Source organism: Oratosquilla oratoria, chromosome 24 (genome assembly GCF_046742065.1).
Source record: "Oratosquilla oratoria isolate Oo_2021 chromosome 24, ASM4674206v1, whole genome shotgun sequence".
NCBI lineage: Eukaryota > Metazoa > Arthropoda > Malacostraca > Stomatopoda > Squillidae > Oratosquilla > Oratosquilla oratoria.
In genome coordinates, this window is record NC_134800.1 from 47,063,016 (window position 1) to 47,084,344 (window position 21,329).

A 21,329-nucleotide genomic window follows, 5' to 3' on the forward strand; every position below is an offset into this window, starting at 1 on the left:
ATGGGGGAGAAATCCCTTTGGGCTGTGTCAAATTTTTTCTCATACATACTTCCTCACCCCCCATCCCCCACCCACTCCCCCTCATGCATCACAGCATCATCTATTCACAACCCTTCTCCATTCACCCCTATTTTCTGTCCTCTCCCGTCCTTCCTCTGCAGACATTCCTCTCTTTTGTAATGCCCCTTTCACCCCATCCATCCATCTCATCCTAGGACGCCCACTCATATTCACTCCTTCCATTTGCCTTCCACACCTTTTACTTATCTTTCTTCACTCATTCTTTCCATGTGTCCACACCATCCTAATACTCTTTCATCAACCCTATCTCCCAGCTCCCTTTCCACCCCTATATATTGTGTATATATATTTGGTTATAAAATGGAACAAGAGAATCATATGAGAGGTACAAAGAAAAGTGAAGAGAAGTAAAGCATAAGATAAAGGAGGTAAAGAGGAGAGCAGTTGTAAAATGGGGTAAGAATACAACAAAATATTGTAAGTAATAAAAAGATGTTTTGGAAGGAAATTAAGAGAGGAAGGGGAGGTGAATTAAGTAGAGAAGAAAAGGTAAAAGGTACAGATGGAGAGATGATAATGGAAGAGAGCGCAGTAAAAGGAAATGGGCAGAGTATTTTAGGGAGTTGCTAAATGTGAAGGAGGATAGGGAGAGAAAAGTAGTTGCAGTGGGAAGCGCTAAGAAAATGATAGTGATGAATGAGGAAAATGGAGGAGAAATAAGGAAAGATGAAGTGAAAGCACTTATTAAAATGATGAGTGCAGGTAAGGCACCTGGGTTAGATGGGTGTCATGATGAGTGTCTAAAAATGGGAGATACAGTGGTGGACTGGCTGGTGAGGTTGTTTAATATTTGTCTAAAAGTAGATAGAGTGCCGGATGACTGGAGGAATACCTGTACAGCTCTGCTTTACAAGGGAAAAGGGGACAAATGTGTGTGTAGTAGTTTCAGAAGGAACATAAGAGGAAGAGTTTGAATGTGTTTGAGGTGAAATGCCTGAGAAGTATGGTAAAGCTTACTAGGGTGGAGAGAGTGAGAAACAAGGAGGTGAGGAGGAGAGTGGGGGTAGAAAGGGAGTTGGGAGATAGGATTGATGAGAGTACTGGGATGGTTGGGAAAGAATGAGTGAAGAAAGATTAGTAAAAGAGATATGGGAGACAGAGGTTGAGGGACTGAACACGAGGGAGTGATCAAGGATGAGATGGATGGATGGGGTAAAATGGGCATTGAGAGAAGGGAATGTCTGTTGAGGAAGGGAGTAGACAGAGGATTGGGGTGAGTGGAGAATGGTTGTGTATGAATGATGCTGTGATGCATAGGGAGGGTGGGACTCTTGGAAGAGACATACATACATACATACATATACCAAGGCTTTTTCCCCCTTACAAGGGAGGTAGCCTAAAAGGAAAAGGCACAAGGATGTGGAAGAGACATTTGGGGCAATAGAAGAACCGAGTGTTTACTCTCCTTTCTTATTTCCCATTTTACGCTCCAGTCACTGCTCATGTTTACTTATAGTTTCATTCTACAGTGCTCCACTTCCTCACTTTGCCAATTAGTTCCTCTCTGCCACTGTACATCCCTTCTCACACAGAACAGAGCCAGAGCCACCTCTTTTAGTGTCACTACCAACTTCTCCAATTATCCTTTCATGTCTCCCATTTCTGTGCCCTTCCATTCATCCCAGCACAATATTAGCCTACAGGAGAGAAGTGTTGGGAAAATGTTGACATACATATACTAAGGGCTTTTTCCCCCCTTACAAGGGAGGTAGGTAAAAGTCAAATGGCACAATTCCACTTCTATCCACTTCACTTCTCCACCCACTCCACTCCCATTCATCACACCTCCTTCCCTCTTTTCTTGGTTCCTCCTGGATGATGGATCATCCCTGCATCTCACCCACTACCCTGTATCATAGGCTGAGAAATTGTTGACAAAACAATAAAAATTCCATTCATCTTAGTTCATCCTCATCCTTTATATCATTCCAAGGGAACCCCCTCTCTTCCCCAGTGCAATGAAAATATTTAGCACTAGATTTAACTGTCCTTATCCATCATCTTTCTGAACCTAAGGCTCTTCAGGACTACTTCAAAAGTACTCACTAATATGGCGACCCTTGGTACCAAGAGCCCTTCTCCCAGGCACTTTTGTTGCTTCCCATCGGCATTCCAGAAAGGATTTCACAGATCATGTCTTCACTTTCACTGCTGTCTTCGGTGTCAATACAGGAGTACTTGCGATCCATTCCTAGAAAGTATAAAAACAATTATAAAATTGAAGCATAAACTTAAGAAATGCACACAATAGACTGATTAGAAATACATACATATACCAAAGCCTTTCCCCCCCACCTTACAAGGAAGGTAGCCAAAAAACAAAGGCATAGAAACCACTCCCACCCATTCCATCCCCTACATACTCCATGCCCCTCTAACCTCTTCCCTCCCTCTTATCTTGGCACCTCCTGGATGATGGGTCATCCCTGCATCTTGTCCACTGCCCTGGATCAGAAGCAATGTTGCAAGACACAGCACATCCACAGCAAGGCCATTTCATTAATTCAGTAACCCCCCCCCCCCTCCCGTCCCCTCATGCAGAAAAGAAGATGGGGAGAAATCCCTTTGGACTGCATCAATTTATGTCTCATACATACTCCCTCACCCCCCATCCCCCACCCAATAATTTTTTTTATCCAAATGGCTGATGTGAGCAAACAAGGATGGAGGGTCTACATGTAAGGAGGCAGTGGGAATAAATCTGCTTCAGTTGTCAGCCCTGCTGTGGATGTGCTGTGTCTTACTGCATTGCTTCTGACCTAGGCAATGGATGGGAAGCAGGCATGGCCTTTCACCCACAAGATACTAAGATAGAGGGGAAGCAAATGGTTGTGGGATGGGTGTGGGGGTGGATGTTTCCTTTGACTGGCTACTTCTCTTATAAGGAGGAGGAAGCCCTAAATAGTCTTCTCTACTGTGGATGTGCTGTGTCTTGCTGCATTGCTTCTGACCCAGGCAATCAGAAAGGGGGAAGGAATAGCCTTTCATCCACACAGAGCTAACATAAATATATATATATATATATATATATATATATATATATATATATATATATATATATATATATATATATATATATATATATATATATGGATATTCGATAGCTGCATTGGGGAAGATGCCTTTCGGTATTTATTGATTTAGAGAGATTACAATTACATAATCCAGAAGGAGCCAAGACAAGAGGGAGGGAGAGGTGGTAAATGGGAGTGGAGTATGTGGGGATGAAATGGATGGGAGTGGATTTATGCCTTTGACTTTGGCCACCTCCTTCGTATGGGGAAAAAGGCCTTTGTTATGTGTGTGTACAATTACATAATTACCATTAAAATGGCTGTAGATAATCACCTGTTAATTCCTCCTCCTCCAGGCCTGTAAAACAAGCTGTAGCAATACTGACAGTTGGGGGACTGGATGACGTTGCTGACTGGTCAGCCTGTGCCACTTGTGTTGTCGGAGTTGCACTGGTGGCAGCAGAGGAACTGGTGGTTGGGGTTCCACCTGTGGCCCCCATCAGGGACTCCGAGGTCTCAGACTCCACTGATGTCAGATCATACTCTTCCCCTTCTTCACCATGCTGGTCCGCTGTCATGATGATGTTGCCATACAAACGTTCCCCTGCATTGAGAGTGTCCAAATTACAATTTTTTTTATTCTTTTTTTCACCTAGACTGTATGTTAACCTAAGCAATTGTTTCACACTACTTTATTGTAGTTCCTTTGAGTCAAGTTTTACTATTCTAGTCTTTTCCTTTATATAGTGGAACTACACATGCACTCCTTCAATATACTGACAGACTTCCCTCACTTAGATATACATACATACATACATACATATACCAAGGCTCCTTCCCCCTTACAAGGGAGGTAGCCAAAAAGGAAAAGGCATAAAATAATTTCCACCCATTCCCTCCCTGAATACACTCCACACACCCCCACCCTCCCTCTTATCATATCTTATCCCTTATACATATCTAAATCTATATATAATTTTTTCTTGGCCATTTACCTTCCAGAATATCCTGAAGAAGACACGTAAGGGCATGTAAGGCCCAAGGCGCTCCCCATGATGAGTCAAGCATGAGAGCATGACGAATCAAGGATTCCAACTGGGAGCCATTCATGACTCCACTCAGGCCAATGCTTGGCCTGGTAACACTGACTATACCACCCACAACCTACAATGAATGAGAAAATTCAGGTGCACAAACTACATAACTATTCTAAAAATGCACTATTTCCAATTATGAAGGGTTTATAAACATTCATCCCTTGTGGAGTAATACCTGGTTTGAAAAGGATCTTGCTCATTAAAAATAATGATAAGACTAGATTACAACTTATGGCTGATTAAAACAGTTATTAGCCAAAACTGAATCTAAATCCAGTGGTGTTACCATTATCCAGGGGCTATAAAATAAATCATATATACATATACCTTCACATGTCAATGCTCTTCATACAAACCAACCTTGCAGATCAAGAGGAATGTGTCTACACTGCAGGGCGACCTTGTATTGGTAAGGAGAAGTATGAGCCCTCTTGCAACCGAGAGTGCATACGATCTGTCCAAAGGAGTGAATGTGTCTACAGGAGGATCACTGTCCTCCTTTCGAGTTCCATTGCCAGTTCCACTGGCCATTCTAGAATATCTCCGTAAGGATTCATGTCTTCGTATGGAGCACAAGTCTTTAAAATGTTTAAGAGCATGCTGCTTCTGAATTTTCTTAAACATCTGCTCAGACTGCTTCACCAACTTTGGCATATCTAATTTCTGCGTCATCTTTCCGGTCAAGCCCGCAAGCACCTGCAAGTCCAAAACCTTGATTCGGATTATGTAAGCTACTTATAGTCTATGCTGGGGCCTATTTCAAACTCAAACCCTTTGACCTCATGATACTCCTTACAGACTTTGTTCTGGTTAATGACAAAACAAAACCTGAACATCATCATTGGGGCTGAAAGGGTTAAACACTCTGCCAAAGCAGCAGCAATTGATCTCCCACCAGGTTCTGCTTTTTTACTAACCTCACCAAAAGACTTTGATGCAGTTTCCAGGTTGACTAGCTGCTGCTTGTGATGCACGAGCCTCTTGCGTAGTCGTTCCCTGGAGGTGCGAGGTGCACCACGGTTAGCCTCGGAGCCTCGCCGCTGAAGGCAAGTCTCTGCTATCAACCACGACCATCGGCTGCTCCCTAAAATGGCAAGGAAATGTGTCTGAATATTTATAGTTTCATATCCCTTACCACTATGGCTCCTGTGGTAAATTCTGTTCTATTTGAAGCAAAACAAGTCTATTCACTGCAGAATGAGTCTTGAGAGTGTAGCCTTGAATGACTGACCTACATCTTCTGATGTCTAAATTTGTGGTAAATGTAAAAGTAACGTGAAGAAATATGCAAAGAGTTATGATGGAGGCCAGATAGAGGAACTTGAAGGAGGAAGAAAGGAAAAACCTAATAATGTCTGAGAAATACACTAGGTGTTGTAAGGATAAAGAAAACGAGATATGTGGAGGTGAGCCGGAGAGCAGTCACAGAGTAGGCCAAAGAGTGCTATGATGATTTGGGTACATGGAGAGAATGTGAGAGAGAAAGAAAGAGAAAGAGAGAAAGAGAGAAGAGAGAGAGAGAGAAAGAGAGAGAGAGAGAGAAGAGAGATAGAGAGAGAGAGAGAGAGAGAGAGAGAGAGAGAGAGAGAGAGAGAGAGGAGAGAGAATGAGAGGAGAGAGAATGTGAGAGAGAGAATGAGAGAGAGAGAATGAGAGAGAGAAAATGAGAGAGAGAGAGAGAGAGAGAGAGAGAGAGAATGAGAGAGAGAATGAGAGAGAGAGAGAGAGAAAGAGAGAAAGAGAGAGAGAGAATGAAAGAGAGAATGAAAGAGAAAAAGAGAGAGAGAGAGAGAGAGATAAATAATAATAATAATAATAATAATGACAAGCAGAAATGGATGGATTAAACTTGAAACAAAGACTAAGAATATAGTAAATTGGGTGAAGAAGGAACTGGATGCAACAGAATTGTCAATCAGTGAGGCACGGACCAGGAATGACCCTTCACCCAGTGAGTGCTGTGATCTGAGAAGCAACAAATGACTTCTGGGTGGGTGTGGCATGGGTGTAGGGTGAGTGTATACTTTAACAAGGAAAATTTCCTCCACATAACTATGCAGTTGCATATTTCTCTAAACAAAAGTGGTCAAAATTGATACAAATGAAATCTTCAATGTATAGTGAAGTATAGAAAATAAAGATAATTCATTGCAATACAGAACTAGTCAAAAATTATTTTACAGTGAAACCTACTGTAATGATGTCTTCCTCTATAACCAGAAAACCTTCTAACTGAATATATTCCATCCATACACAAAAACTACAACGCTATACAGAATATAAGGAACAAGGTTTCAATAATTATTCAACTACATTACAGTCAAGCACCAGAAAACCTTCTAACTGAACATATTCCATCCATACACAAAAACTACAACACTATACAGAACATAAGGAACAAGGTTTCAATAATTATTCAACTACATTACAGTCAAACTGGTGGGAAACAAACCTGTATCCTTTCCTTTCTCTGAGTCACTTGGGCGGGAGGGTGTGAGGGAGTCAAGGCACAAAGAGAGGAAGAGCAGGAGCCAGGAAACTAGGTGATTGTCCACCTGTGTACTAGCTCCCTGCCAACTGGTCCACTGCCCAGTACTGAAGCCAGCGACAGCACCAGCTGTGCTTGGTATAGTTCCTTGTAACTGCACAGATAAAACTCTCAAAACAGCATCAATCACTTGGCTGCCTCTTCCACTTGCTACACTCTTTTGTCCAAGATATGTTAATAGGGCAAACACTCTGAAAGAAATATACAACAGCTTACTTATAAAATCTGTTAATATAGTGTTATCATAAACTAAATACTAGAGCATTCACATACATTTCAAACTAATATATCATAAATACATATACCAATGGCTATTTCCCCCTTACAAGGGAAGTAGTAAAAATCACAGGCATGAATCCACTCCCACCCATTTCATCCCCACATACTCCACTCCCATTTACTACCCCTTCCTCCCTCTTTTCTAGGATCCTCCTGAATGACAGGTCATCCCAGTATCTCACCCACTACCCTGGGTCAGAAGCAATGCAGCAAGACACAGCACACCCACAGCAAGGCTGCTTCACTTAATCAGCAACCCCCTCCCTCAGTTTCCTCATGCAGAAAATGAGAAGACAAGGAAAAATCCCTTTTTTGTTTCACCTTCTTTATTCTATACCTCTCACATGCTTCCTTATTTCTTTATTGCAATCATTCCTCATATGCTTGACTCTTCTGCCACCAATGCCCTTACCTCTTCATTCTTCCAATCACTGCCTATCCTTCTGTTCCCTCCTATCCTTCTCATCCCACAAACTGTCTTTACAACTTTCAATACCTCACTGAAACATATCCATTCTTCCTCTACTCCTCTTTAATTTTCCATTACATTCCATACCCTTCTCAACTTAGCCTGGTATTTGTTCTTGTTCAACTTCTCACTTTCAGACCTTTCTGCCTCCCGACCATTGTCTTCTTTCTTCAGTCAGTTAACCACCACTCAATTTCTCTTTATCAGATGATGGTCACAAATTCCACCATCTTCTCAGAACAGATTCACATCTACTACTCTTCCAATCATCCTTTTGGGCATCACCATATAATCCACTGATACACTCTTGACTATCTTCCCACACATCCCCTTGGCCCAAATGTACTTATGCTTATTTTTCTTCTTAAATGAACAAATAAACTCACACACACACACAATATAAAATTGGAAACAAGTCAAAAAAGTCAATTCAGAAAGGGACCTGGGAGTGATCATCTCAAGTGACTTGACACCTGATAAACATGTCAATAAATTAGTTGGAGAGACTTTTAAATTGTTAAGATCAATGAAAGTGGCCTTTGACTACATGGATGAAGAAATGGTAAAGAAAATAGTGGTTACACTAATAAGACCTAAACTAGAGTATGTGGCAACATTATGGGCACCTAACACAAAAAAACACACAAGAAATTTAGAAAGAATCCAAAGAGCAGCAACAAAAATGGCACCTACACTATCAAATTTGACATACGAACAAAGATTGCAGAAATTACATCTATCAACATTGGAACAGAGAAGAGAAAGAGGTGATTTGTTGACCATTTACAGAATTATGAAAGGGATGGAATTTCTCGATAGAGACTACTTATCTTATCAAAATAGGACAGAAGAGAAACAAGAGCACATGAAAAGAAGCTAAAGAAGGACAGTTACAGAAGAGACCTGAAAAAGAATAGCTTCCCACATAGAGTGATTGATGTCTGGAACAAACTAAATGGAGAAACAGGGAGTGCTAAAACTATACATGATTTTCAGAATAAAATGGATGCGGAGAGATATGAAAACGGGTCACTACAAGTATAGCTCTCTTCCCGTAAAAAACAAGGTAAATACAAACACAGATTGCTACAAGAAGACCTGGACAAAATATGGGAATGGAGTCAGAGGTGTGAAATGAACTTTAACATTAAGAAATGTAGTATAATGGAATTTGGAAAAAGCAAAAATAAAATATCGGGTCAATATAAAATTGGTAACAAGGGAGTCAAAAAGGTAAATTCCAAAAGGGACCTGGAAGTGATTATCTCAAGTGATTTGACACCTGATAAACATGTCAATAAATTAGTTGGAGAGACTTTCAACTTACCAAGATCAATGAAAATTGCCTTCAACTACCTGGATGAAGAAATGTTAAAGAAAATAATGATTGTACTAATAAGACCTAAACTAGTGTATGCTGCAACACTATGGGCACCTAGGAAAAAAAAAAAAAAAAAAAAAAAAAAAAAAATAGAAATAATTCAAAGAGCAGCGACAAAAATGGCACCTACACTATCAAATTTGACATACGAACAAAGATTGCAGAAATTACATCTATCAACATTGGAACAGAGAAGAGAAAGAGGTGATTTGTTGACCATTTACAGAATTATGAATGGGATGGAAATTCTTGATAGAGATGACTTATTAAAATAGGACAGAAGAGAAACAATAGACACAAAAAGAAGCTAAAGAAGGGCAGTTACAGAAGAGATTTGAAAAAGAATAGCTTCCCACATAGAGTGATTGATGTCTGGAACAAACTAAATGGTGAAACAGTCCCAAAATTATACAAGATTTTATGAATAAACTGGATGCAGAGAGATATGAAAACAGGTCACTACAAGCATAGCTCTTGTCCTGTAAAATACAACTAGGTAAATACACACACACACAGTCAGAGAGAAGAGAAAGAGAGACGGAGATATATATATATAGAGAGAGAGTCTTAGAGATAGAGAGATAGAGAGAGAGAGAGAGAGAGAGAGAGAGAGAGAGAGAGAGAGAGAGAGAGAGAGAGAGAGAGAGAGAGAGAGAGAGAGAGAGAGAGAGAGAGAGAGAGAGAGAGAGAGAGAGAGAGGAAAGAGAGAGAGAGGAAAGAGAGAGAGAGAGAATATAGAGAGAGAGAGAATATAGAGAGAGAGAGAATATAGAGAGAATATAGAGAGAGAGAGAATATAGAGAGAGAGAGAATATAGGGAGAGAGTATAGAGAGAGAGAGTATATAGAGAGAGAGTATATAGAGAGTATATAGAGAGAGTGTATATAGAGAGTGTATATAGAGAGAGAGTATATAGAGAGAGAGTATATAGAGAGAGAGTATATAGAGAGAGAGTATATAGAGAGAGAGTATATAGAGAGAGAGTATATAGAGAGAGAGTATATAGAGAGAGAATATAGTGAGAGAGAATATAGAGAGAGAGTATATAGAGAGAGAGTATATAGAGAGAGAGTATATAGAGAGAGAGTATATAGAGAGAGAGTATATAGAGAGAGAGTATATAGAGAGAGAGTATATAGAGAGAGAGTATATAGAGAGAGAGTATATAGAGAGAGAGTATATAGAGAGAGAGTATATAGAGAGAGTATATAGAGAGAGTATATAGAGAGAGTATATATAGAGAGAGAGAGAGAGAGAGAGAGAGAGAGAGAGAGAGAGAGAGAGAGAGAGAGAGAGAGAGAGGAGAGAGAGAGAGAGAGAGAGAGAGAGAGAGAGAGAGAGAGAGAGAGAGAGAGAGAGAGAGAGAGAGAGAGAGAGAGAGAGAGAGAGAGAGAGAGAGAGAGAGAGAGAGAGAGAGAGAGAGAGAGAGAGAGAGAGAGAGAGAGAGAGAGAGAGAGAGAGAGAGAGAGAGAGAGAGAGAGAGAGAGAGAGAGAGAGAGAGAGAGAGAGAGAGAGAGAGAGAGAGAGAGAGAGCAAACATATTACATATTTCATACACCCACCTTGTTGTTGGGAAGTGAACTGTGTTTTTGGCCGAGAAGAGGGAAACCATGGTTTCTGCCAAGAAGTCACCCCACCATGGCTGACCTGCACACAGCCTTGCCAGCAATGATGCAACACCAACCTGTGCCCCACGTGGCCCCCACAGGCACACCTGCTCCACCAGTGTCCTTGCCTGGTCAGGGCTGCACCAGTCCATCAAGTTATGAGGGACCTGTAGGTAAAGCACAGGGAAGATATATTATGATATACTCTGTAGATGGCAATCAGTGGATGTGCCTAGAGAATAAAATTCCATACTATAACGACGAGAAAACTTGAAAGACATGGTTGTGCACCTCCACTATCTATATATCCACCTATATACCATAAGGCTCCTTCCCCCTTACAAGGGAAGTAGCCGGCTGAGGCGTGTACCCACCCCCTCATCTATCCATTACCCATTTACTTCCGTTTCCTTTCTGTCTTAGTTCCTTGTGGATGAAGGACCTTTCCTACCCCCTCATCCCCACTGCCCAGGTCAGAAGCAATGCAGCAAGACACAACACCTTCACATCAGGGCCATACAGCCTAAGCTGGTTTACCCCCAATGCTTCACTTACATGAGGATCCTCCCCACCACCTTTGTCCACTCATGAAAATATAGAGCAAAGAAGAAATCCCTTCAGGCCAAATCAATTTATCTTCCATTCACAACTACTCTTCACTCACACTTAATTCTTGCCCTCTCCCTTCCCTGTTGAAGGCACATTCCCCTGGCATCTGAAACCTTCTTCACCCTATCCATTCATCCCATTCTCAAACTTAGCCTTAAGTTCACTCCATCCACCTCTGCCTTCCACATTTTATTTGCTATTCTTCATTTATTATTTCCATAGACCCAAACTATCCCAGCATTCTTTGATTAATCCTATCTTCCCACATTCCTCCCTACCTCATCTCCCCATTTTTCACTATATCCATTCTTGTAACCTTCCACCATACTACTTCTATTATCTATCTATATACCAAAGTTTTTTCCCCCTTACCAGGAAGGTAGCAAAGTCAAAAGGCAAGTACCCACTCCCACCCATTCCACTCCCATCCACCACCCTTTCTTCCTTCTCATCTTAGCTCCTCATAGATGATGGGTCATCCCTGTATCCCACCCACTGCCCTGGGTCAGAAGCAATGCAGCAAGACACAGCACGTCCACAGCAAGGCCACTTCACTTAATTGGCGACCATACTACTTAAACTATACTATCATAATGATACACAAATGATAATCCCATCACCTCTATCTGCAGGTGCGCTGTTGTAGTCTCCAGGGCTCAAGATCTATCATTTTTCTCCCCCTTTTCACATATGGTGAACAGACAACTGGTGACTACTTCCCTTCCTTCCACCTTCAGCCCATAACAGACACAATCCCACACTAATACAACAGAGACAACAGTTTTATGTCTCTTCCCACAGATCTAGGGGACAACCCATGGACTGTGAGTTTCCAGTCAGCAAAACTAAGGCAATAATCATTACTATATAAATAACAACTCACAGGCAATGAAGTAATTGGAAGTGATAACGTAAGAAGGCAGTTCAGGAGGTACTGCGTAAGAGTGGCTAGTTTATCCGAGGAAGCCGATGAAAGGGAGAGTAAATGTTGCTGAGCATTGGTCTGGGCTGAAACCAGTCCATTGACCAATCGACCAGACACTACACGCTGTAGCCTTCTCATGACGGACACCACCAAATTTAGATGCTGTTGCTCTAGAACACATTCCTGAAAGAAAATAAAAAGTATACATTAATGGACTTAAAACTACTCTAAACATGAAACAAAGCTCAGTCAAGAAGCTGTTCATATACAGAACTTAATTAAATCAAGAAAGTACTTGATTCTTATGCAAGGTCCATGATTAATTCTCATCTGGCTTAAGGAGAAAAGCTAAGAATCTGTCCAGCCATTTCCTTTGGACTTAAGATGGTCATCTACTTTCAAGTTTGCAACTGCTTTTTGCTCCATTCACAGTACATGGGACCAATAATGGATACTTGTAAGTGGTGGTCCCACAAGCCAGGCACACGAGAATCATCTTCCTGTTGCAGGACCACCATAAGCAATTACTAGTCACTGGTCCCTTAAAATCAATTGACCTGTTGTTGCAGATCTCTCTGGCAAGAGATCCACAGCTTCCAGGTAACTGGTAATGGCCATCTTTACAATAAACATACAATGACCAATTCTACAGGGAACATAACTACACATTTTCTTATGCTACATCATTTTATAACTTCAACTAACTTTGCTACAATTCTAACATACATACATATACCAAGGCTTTTTCCCCCTTACAAGGGAGGTAGCCAAAAAGGGAAAGGCATAAAATAATTTCCACCCATTCCATCCCTGAATACACTCCACACCCCTCCACCCTCCCTCTTATCTGAGCACCTCCTGGATGACGGGTCATCCCTGCACCTTGTCCACTGCCCTGAAATTTAATGTCCCACACTCACTCTTTCCAGACAGCAACACAAGATATTTTCATTGAATAAATTAAAGACTGAACTGGTGGCAGAGGCCCATTTTCCAGGGACTACAGGTCTCTTGCAAGACAGAATTAGTGCAATAGAATGACTGCCTGATTCATACCATAAAACATCCCCACCTAGCTCATCTAATGCTTCCCACCTGGTATGCATGGTTGATCTTCTTCTCCATCTCTGCATCAGAGGCTCCAGCTAACTGGGCCCCACTTGAGGAGAAAGTTGTGTGCACTGCCGAATTGGGCAAAACCAAAAGGGGTTGGAGTAATGCCCGTAGCTTACTACAGGCCAAGCTGTAGCGACATCCTATGTCTTCCACTACACTACCCAGGACTGCGAGTTGAGCCTGTTGCAAAAAAAGAAGGCAAGATTAAAATTCAAATAAAATAATAGTAAATTGTGAAACATATGGACGACAATTGTTCTTAGTCCCTCCCACTGATTTCTCTGGGAAGCAACTATAGACTGATGTATTAGTGTGTGACTGTCTCTAGGTCACTGGCTGAAAGTAGCTGGAAAGGAGCAATCACCAACTGTCTTGTCTCCATATGTTTAAAATTGTAAGAAGTAGTCTAACTTGCTGGGCAAAGCAATGGGCAGCTGCACTGTCCATCTTGTAGGACTGCTACAAGCATGTATTTATCATTGGTCCCTTGACTTTCAAGAAGAGAAAAGAAAAGAAACACAGAAACAAGCAAACAAACAAACAAACACACACACACACACACTTTAATGTTTGCCATATATATAAATGATATGGATGAGGGAGTGAAGTGCTACATGAACTTCTTTGCTGACAATGCCAAATTACTCAAGAGAGGAAGCACAGAAGAAGATTGCAGATCACTACAAGAAGACCTGAACAAAATATGGGAATGGAGTCAGAGGTGTGAAATGAACTTTAACATTAAGAAATGTAGTATAATGGAATTTGTAAAAAGCAAAAATCGAATATCAGGTCAATATAAAATTGGTAACAAGGAAGTCAAAAAAGTCAACTCAGAAAGAGACCTTGGAGTGATCATCTCAAGTGACTTGACACCTGATAAACATGTCAATAAATTAGTTGGAGAGACTTTTAACTTAAGATCAATGAAAGTGGCCTTCGACTACATGGATGAAGAAATGGTAAAGAAAATAGTGGTTGCACTAATAAGACCTAAACTAGAGTATGCTGCAACACTATGGGCACCTAGCACAAAAAAAACATAAGAAAATTAGAAAGAATTCAAAGAGCAGCGACAAAAATGGCACCTACACTATCAAATTTGACATACGAACAAAGATTGGAGAAATTACATCTATCAACACTGGAACAGAGAAGAGAAAGAGGTGATTTGTTGACCATTTACAGAATTATGAAAGGGATGGAAATTCTTGATAGAGACGACTTATTAAAATGGGACAGAAGAGAAACAAGAGGACATGAAAAGCTAAAGAAGGACAGTTACAGAAGAGATTTGAAAAAGAATAGTTTCCCACATAGAGTGATTGATGTCTGGAACAAACTAAATGGAGAAACAGTGAATGCCAAAACTATACAAGATTTTAAGAATAAACTGGATGCAGAGAGATACAAAAATGGGTCCATACGAGCATAGCTCTCGTCCCATAAAATACAACTAGGTAAATGATGATGATGATATGGTTTAACATCACACGCTCCCACCCTATCAGGAGGATAGGACGGTGCCCCTCACAGAGGGCTTTGTAGCATGGAATTTGATGATACAACTACGTAAATAAATAAACACATACACACATGTAAACACATGCAAACACAAATGCACACACATTGCCAACAGCAAAAACATTCAATAGAGCCTCTAATCTGATAATCAAACTCACCTGTGCACTGGCTTTGGTAATAACATTGATCTGGGACTGGCCAGGTGACAACTGCCATGGAAGAATTAAGGTATGACCATAGAATGCCCCAACAGGTATTTTGCACTGTGAGGTGTTCATTCCATATCGCCCAAGTGTTGTTACCTGGAAGAAATATGCAGGTCCAGTTAAGAGTTATTGCAATGAGAAAACAGATGTGAGGCACAATAAGTGACTCCTCATACCCATGGGAAGTATACCAACACATACTGAAAGGCAGTTTTTTCCACCATATAAAAGGGGTGTCCAAGTCTAAGCAAACAGCCTGCAATCATGCCACATGAATAAAAGACAAATCTCATAAATGTAACTCCTTTCCTATATATATTACAATTAGGTAAATACATACAAATGTATACCAAAAGACCCTTTCAACCTTCTTGTAAGAGTGGTAGCCAAGTCAGAGTATGTACCTACTCTTCATCCATACAACATCTATTTATTCTCTCTTTCATCTTAGTTCCTAATGGACATGGGGTTCCTATCCAACCCTGCACAGCTTGGGTTAGAGGCAATGTAGGACCCAAGAGCCAAAAATGGTTTAACCCAACCACTTCATTACATGACAATTGTTCTCTCTCATACACTCAAGAATAAATATATGGCACCAGGAGGTGCCAAGATAAGGAGGAGGGAAGGGGGTGGATGGAAGTGGAGTATGTTGGGATGGAATTGGTACGAGTGGTTTTTATGCCTTTGTTTTTTGGCTATCTCCCTTGTAAGGAGGAAAAAACCTTTGGTGTGTTATATATATATATATATATATATATATATATATATATATATATATATATATATATATATAAATATATATAAACATATATATATATATATATATATATATATAAATATATATATATATATATATGTATGTATGTATGTATGGACATAACAAGGGCTTCTTCCCCCTAATAAAGGAGGTACCCAAGTCAAAATGTATACACCCACTCCTACCCATTCCACTTCCACCTATTCCAGGAAATAGAATGGGTGGGAGTAGTTTCTATGCCTTTTTCTTTTTGGCTATCCCCCATGTAGGGGGAAAAAGCCTTTAGCATATGTATGTATGTATATAAATAATGAAAGACAATTTTCCAGTGTATATACGGGTGTAATTTCATTACAGCAACAGAGAGAATGAGAGAACATCATGAGGACATAGTAAAAAAAAAAAAAAAAAAAAAAAGATAAATAAAGAAGTCTGCTTGAAGAATGCAAAAACATAGCTTTCTATATAGATGTGTAAATGTATGGAACAACTTGAAGAAACAAATAGAGGTGAACAACATAAATGATTTTGAATCAAAGTTTGATCAATAGAGATAGGATCCCATGAACATAGCTCCAGCCCATATATCTAAATTATGGCAATGCAATTAGGTAAATACAAGCTCAATAGTACTTACTTTTAGGAACCTGCACAAAGGTGGGGGCTGCAAATCTGCCAGTACCAAAGGTCTGACCCCAATGTCTGGAGCAACCACTAGGCGCTCTCCATCTAGTTCCTCACCAGTCATCCACAGGTCAATGCTCAGGGAGACCAAATCACTACATGCAGGAATTACCACATCTGGAAAGACCCACAGGGATGAAAGATTTCCAATCACTATCATTATAACCTTTCCTTGGTTATGTGACTATATTCCATTCCATTATAGAATTACATACACACAAACAGGCCATTTTCCTCCTTATAAATGGGGTGGCTGAGGCAAAGCATGCATCCACCCCTAACCCATCCCACTCCTATCCAATATCCATTTGTCACTCATCCAATCTAAGTGTCTTAACATTCCATTGTTTGCATTAAATGGAATGCAGCCAAACAGACCGATTCTATAGAAGGGCCTGACAACCACAGATAATTTACTCCACTGCTTTATTATATGGCAAAAATCATTCCCTCAACATGAAGAGCTTCCCTTCAGGCCATTCTTCATCCATTTAGAATCATTCTCTAATCCAGCATTTCTCAACCAGGGTTCCACGGAACCCTAAGGTTTCGCAAAAGGTTATTGTAATAATATAACAGACATCATTCTATCTAACCTATTATTACAATGAAAATAAAATGAGAAAGATATGGTATACGTTTTTTTTTTTTTGAGCAGGGGTTCCTTAAGACATGCAATTTATTTTAAAGGTTTCACAAGGTAAAAGGTTGAGAAACACTGCTCTAATCACTCCTATCTTTTGAGTTCTCCTATCCTCACTTGAGGCATTCCATCCATCCATTTCATTTTCATCCTTTAAAATTCACTCCATCCACTTCCGCTTTCCACTCTTTAGCTAGTAATTACTCGCTTATTCTTTCCATATGCTCAAACCATCTCAACACTCTTCATGTACCCTATGTGACACCTTCCTTCCCAACCCTGTTCTCTGCTTCACCCCTACATTTCTCACACTATCCATCTTCAAACCACCTACCATAATTCTCAAACACTTCATTTCAAAAATATTGAGATCCTCGTTTCTACATCTTTCAAATTCCAACTCTTTGCTTTATACAGCACAATATGCATAATCACTCAACCTTCTCTCTGCATTTACCACCAGATACCTATTTCTTATGACATTTTTCATGCCTCTCGGCCATTCACTTGCCTCAGTCACCTCCACTCCTAGCCACATGTGACCCCAAATATCTAGAGCTCTTCAATTCTTCCAGCCACTAATCTTTTAAAAACCCCAACCCAGCACCATCATCGCTCCTTGTATCTCAATGGATTACTTTTACCCACATCTACTTTTAGCACTATCCTCTCACAAACCCTCCCAAACTTCACCACCAAAAGCTAGTCTATCCTCTGACTCATCCACAATCAATGTCATCAGCAAACAACAACTGGCTCACCTTCCATTTCCTTACTCCTCACTCTCCAAGCCCAAACCTTTGCCTAGCATTCTCATATTTACCTCCCTCACCACCCATCCATATACATGTTTTTATATATCTTCCCTTTCTCTGAACACGATCTTCCCCACATCCACTTTTCAATTCATCCCACTATGCCAGTCAGGCTATAATCTCACCTGTTAAAAGAATGGGAGCACCAAAGTCAAGCACCACGAAGCGCCGAGCTCCTGAATGCATCCTCTCAATAACAAGCATTTGTTGAGGAGGCAAGGATACCAACTGTTGCCAGGGAGTTCCCAAGCTCCCCTGTCCAACCTTCTTAAAGGCTTCAGAATCTTTGCTGGAAGTGTTTGTTTTGACCTCTTTAAAAGTGCCATTGGACATGGTCACTGAGTCACCAGAAGGTACTTTAGGGGTGCCTTCTGTTCCGCTGGAGTCAGGTGGAGTATCAAGAGTGCCCAGACCAAAGTCAATTTTACTCGACACCTCCACAGGACCATTAGTTCCTGCAGAGTCATATACTGCTTGTATGAGAGCTGTGTAGATCTGGTCATCTGATTCTGGAGTTGAGCTCGACTGTGATCCTTCCTGGTCGGGGGTGATGTCAGACTTAGTTGGTGTGTTGTCCTGGCCCCCCTCCTTGGTCTGAGCCACTTCTACAGCCTCTATTTGGTCCTCTGGTACTCCAGCAGCCACTACCTTAGCCAGTGTCTGGGTCCTCTGCTTTGCCTGTAGCCAGTCACAAGAGAGACAAAAATAATAATATTAAGTCCTAGGCTAAGCCTATGCTGCAACTGCATAAAAGGGGGTCATGATGAGACTTACCTGGTGAAGGCACTGTTTCATGGCAGCCAGCTGGTCACTCAGAGACTGTAGCTTCTCTAGGTAAGTCTTGGTGGCCTTCTTGGCAAGAAGCAACTCAAGTGCCTGATTTTTAGCAGCCATATCCTCTACAGCTTTGTGAAGCTAAACAGTTGGAAAATGTCAATCAGCAAGGGGATCACACTCAATCTCAAAACAAAAGTTGGGATGTCTTGTCCTTCCCATTGTGCTTAAGGAAGATCTGTGCTGAGCCCTATTCTTCAATCCGGGAATATTCTTACCAAAACATCTGAGCAGATTCTAAATTACCCACCATTCCAATGTACCTTAATTTGTATGAAATTCAGACATATCTCACCCAGGTTAAGAGCATTATCATGAATAATTTCTTACAAACCCAGGAACAATGGAATGATGTGTCACATCACATCTTGACTAACCCTAACTCTCTTGGTGTCCATGCACCTCATGCCTCAATCAGTGTCAATATCAGAAAATCTTCAAGACTAGATATTCTAGGTGCATAATTTGAATTTATGGCTTAAAGAATCTTCATTCTCAGGACCAACTTTCAGACTCAAAACAAACCAACCTTCAATAACTAATCATGGGAAGAAAATATTAAGACACTGCACACTATTACCAAAACTCAACCTTACTGCAAATCCGTTCACTATCAAGTCAATCTGGATATAGAAAAGGAGTCTTGTGTAACCAATTTGTAATGTTTATGTTTGACTGGTTGATGTGCTGTATAATCAGGATAAGTGGATTGTGTACATTTGGATTTGGAAATGACTTTTGACAAGGTGCAATACAAAAGATTACTGCAGAAGTTAGAAAATGTGGGGGGGTACACCAGCTTAGGCTGAATGGCTCTGATGCGAAGGTGCTGTGTCTTACTTCATTGCTTCTGACCTGGGCAGTGGGTAGCAACCAGGAACAGCCCTTCATTCACAAGGAGCTTAGATTTTAGGGAAACAAATAGATGCTGGATGGGTATGGGATTAGTGGGAGCCACGTGTATGCCTTGGCTGGTCACCTCTCTTATAAAGGGGAAGAAGCTTTTTGATATACATAGTTGGAAAATGTACGTCTTAAAAGGAGTACATAGAAATGTGTAAAAGACCAAGAAGTAGACATACAAGGTCCAGGGTGATCAAGGAACTAATATCTTATCCCTTTTGTTTACTCAACCTCTTAATCATCAACCATGCTCCCTTTACTCCTCATCATTCTCAGTCCCATCGTGCTCTGAACAAGGTTCCATGAGACTTTAATGAGCTTGATGATGAAGCATGTCACAGGAAATGGACTGGATTAGGTAGAAGGGTTGCCCTAATCTTTGTTGTGGCAATATCTGCAATCAATGCAGGAGATCCTAGTATACTCTCCTGCAGAGCTCATGTCTGGACACGAAATCAGATAATTCCAAATGCCTCTTACAACACTGGAGCTGTCCTGGAGAGCAGTGATACTGAACATGAACTTCTACATCTAGAACTCCCTCTTCAAAATTCCCAAGTTTTGAGGAATAAGACACGAAATGAACCATCTAAAGGATAAGCACAGAGCCCACTCTAGTAAAACCATTCAAGACTATGCATCTCTCCTTTCCTTCAGACAGAACTTGGAATTAGTTCATAATACAGAACCCATTTCTAAGAGTCCTAATAGGATCTCTTTCCAGGATAAACCCACTAAGGAAGGCCATCCTGAAAGATGAAATCAAATTTTTGGTGGCATTGAATTGCAAAATAATCTAATCAGTCCTATCACCAAAGTTGATGGATATAGGGTACTCACAATAGATGACCTCATTGATAAGTAGAATCAGCCCAGTTTATATCAATTCATTGTGTTGCTTTTTGGGCTAACAAACACACTTGCAATTTATTACAGACTAATCAATCACCAGATCACTGGCTTGAAAAGTATCCAGTTATTTGGATGATGCGATTATATACAGCCCCACCTGTTAATAACATCTAAACAAGTTGAAAGAATTCTTACAGAAAGCTGAAAGGGCAAACATATCCATCAATCTATCCAAAAAGAAACATCCTACTCAGATTATTTGACAAGAAATTCCAATATCCTCCCACTGAAGACACATGAAAATATACTCAATGTCTGTCCCAACTAACCAACACATTCATCATACGTCATTTTGCACAGACAAGCCATCTCACTTCTCACCCTGACGACCGACGCACCATTCGACGTAAGAAAGACTTTCCCACAGACTCAGACTATATACCCTTCATAGACAGTCAGACAAAACTCATAATACATAGTCTCAAGCACTCATCTGCCTGTGGCCCTGATAACATAAGCAACATCCACCTAAAACACATTGGACCACAAGGTATACACGCACTCACAAACATTGCAAACTACAGCTATTCACACAACACTATACCCGACATCTGGAAGCATGGTAAAATAATCACCATTCCAAAACCGAACAAAGACCCAACAATCCCAACATCGCACCGTCCAATCACACTTCTCTGCACCCCCTCTAAAGTCATTGAACGCCTAATACTTAAAACTTGTCACACCACATATTCCCCTTGCTGACTCACAACACGGTTTTAGGCCACTACACTCCACAAACACTCTTCTGACAAACCTCACACAAAGAATTTTAGATGGCATCAATTCAGATAGGCCCCACCAAAGAACACTTCTTATAACATTAGACATTAGTAAAGCTTTTGATGCTATCCCCCGCCACAACCTAACAAATAAAATATATAACACAGACATGCACAATAACACCAAAAGATGGCTGGCC

General features: G+C 40.7%; 1 protein-coding gene across 7 annotated transcripts in view; it reads right to left on the reverse strand.

The window, feature by feature from the left end:
* Positions 1-21,329, reverse strand: part of Bruce (BIR repeat containing ubiquitin-conjugating enzyme) — a 146,129-nt gene that overhangs the window by 91,331 nt on the left and 33,469 nt on the right. For 5 of the 7 annotated variants that reach the window (XM_076208059.1, XM_076208057.1, XM_076208054.1 and 2 more), the window contains exons 11-23: positions 18,533-18,673; positions 17,884-18,436; positions 16,254-16,417; positions 14,809-14,952; positions 13,106-13,306; positions 11,969-12,193; positions 10,432-10,643; positions 6,645-6,931; positions 5,110-5,276; positions 4,553-4,903; positions 4,091-4,259; positions 3,430-3,699; positions 2,128-2,272 (exon numbers count right to left, since the gene is read on the reverse strand). In XM_076208059.1, coding sequence (XP_076064174.1) covers positions 2,128-2,272; positions 3,430-3,699; positions 4,091-4,259; positions 4,553-4,903; positions 5,110-5,276; positions 6,645-6,931; positions 10,432-10,643; positions 11,969-12,193; positions 13,106-13,306; positions 14,809-14,952; positions 16,254-16,417; positions 17,884-18,436; positions 18,533-18,673 — 3,029 coding nt within the window. The remainder of the gene's footprint in view (positions 1-2,127; positions 2,273-3,429; positions 3,700-4,090; positions 4,260-4,552; positions 4,904-5,109; positions 5,277-6,644; positions 6,932-10,431; positions 10,644-11,968; positions 12,194-13,105; positions 13,307-14,808; positions 14,953-16,253; positions 16,418-17,883; positions 18,437-18,532; positions 18,674-21,329) is intronic. The other 2 variants (XM_076208056.1, XM_076208058.1) reach the window with 2 other exon arrangements.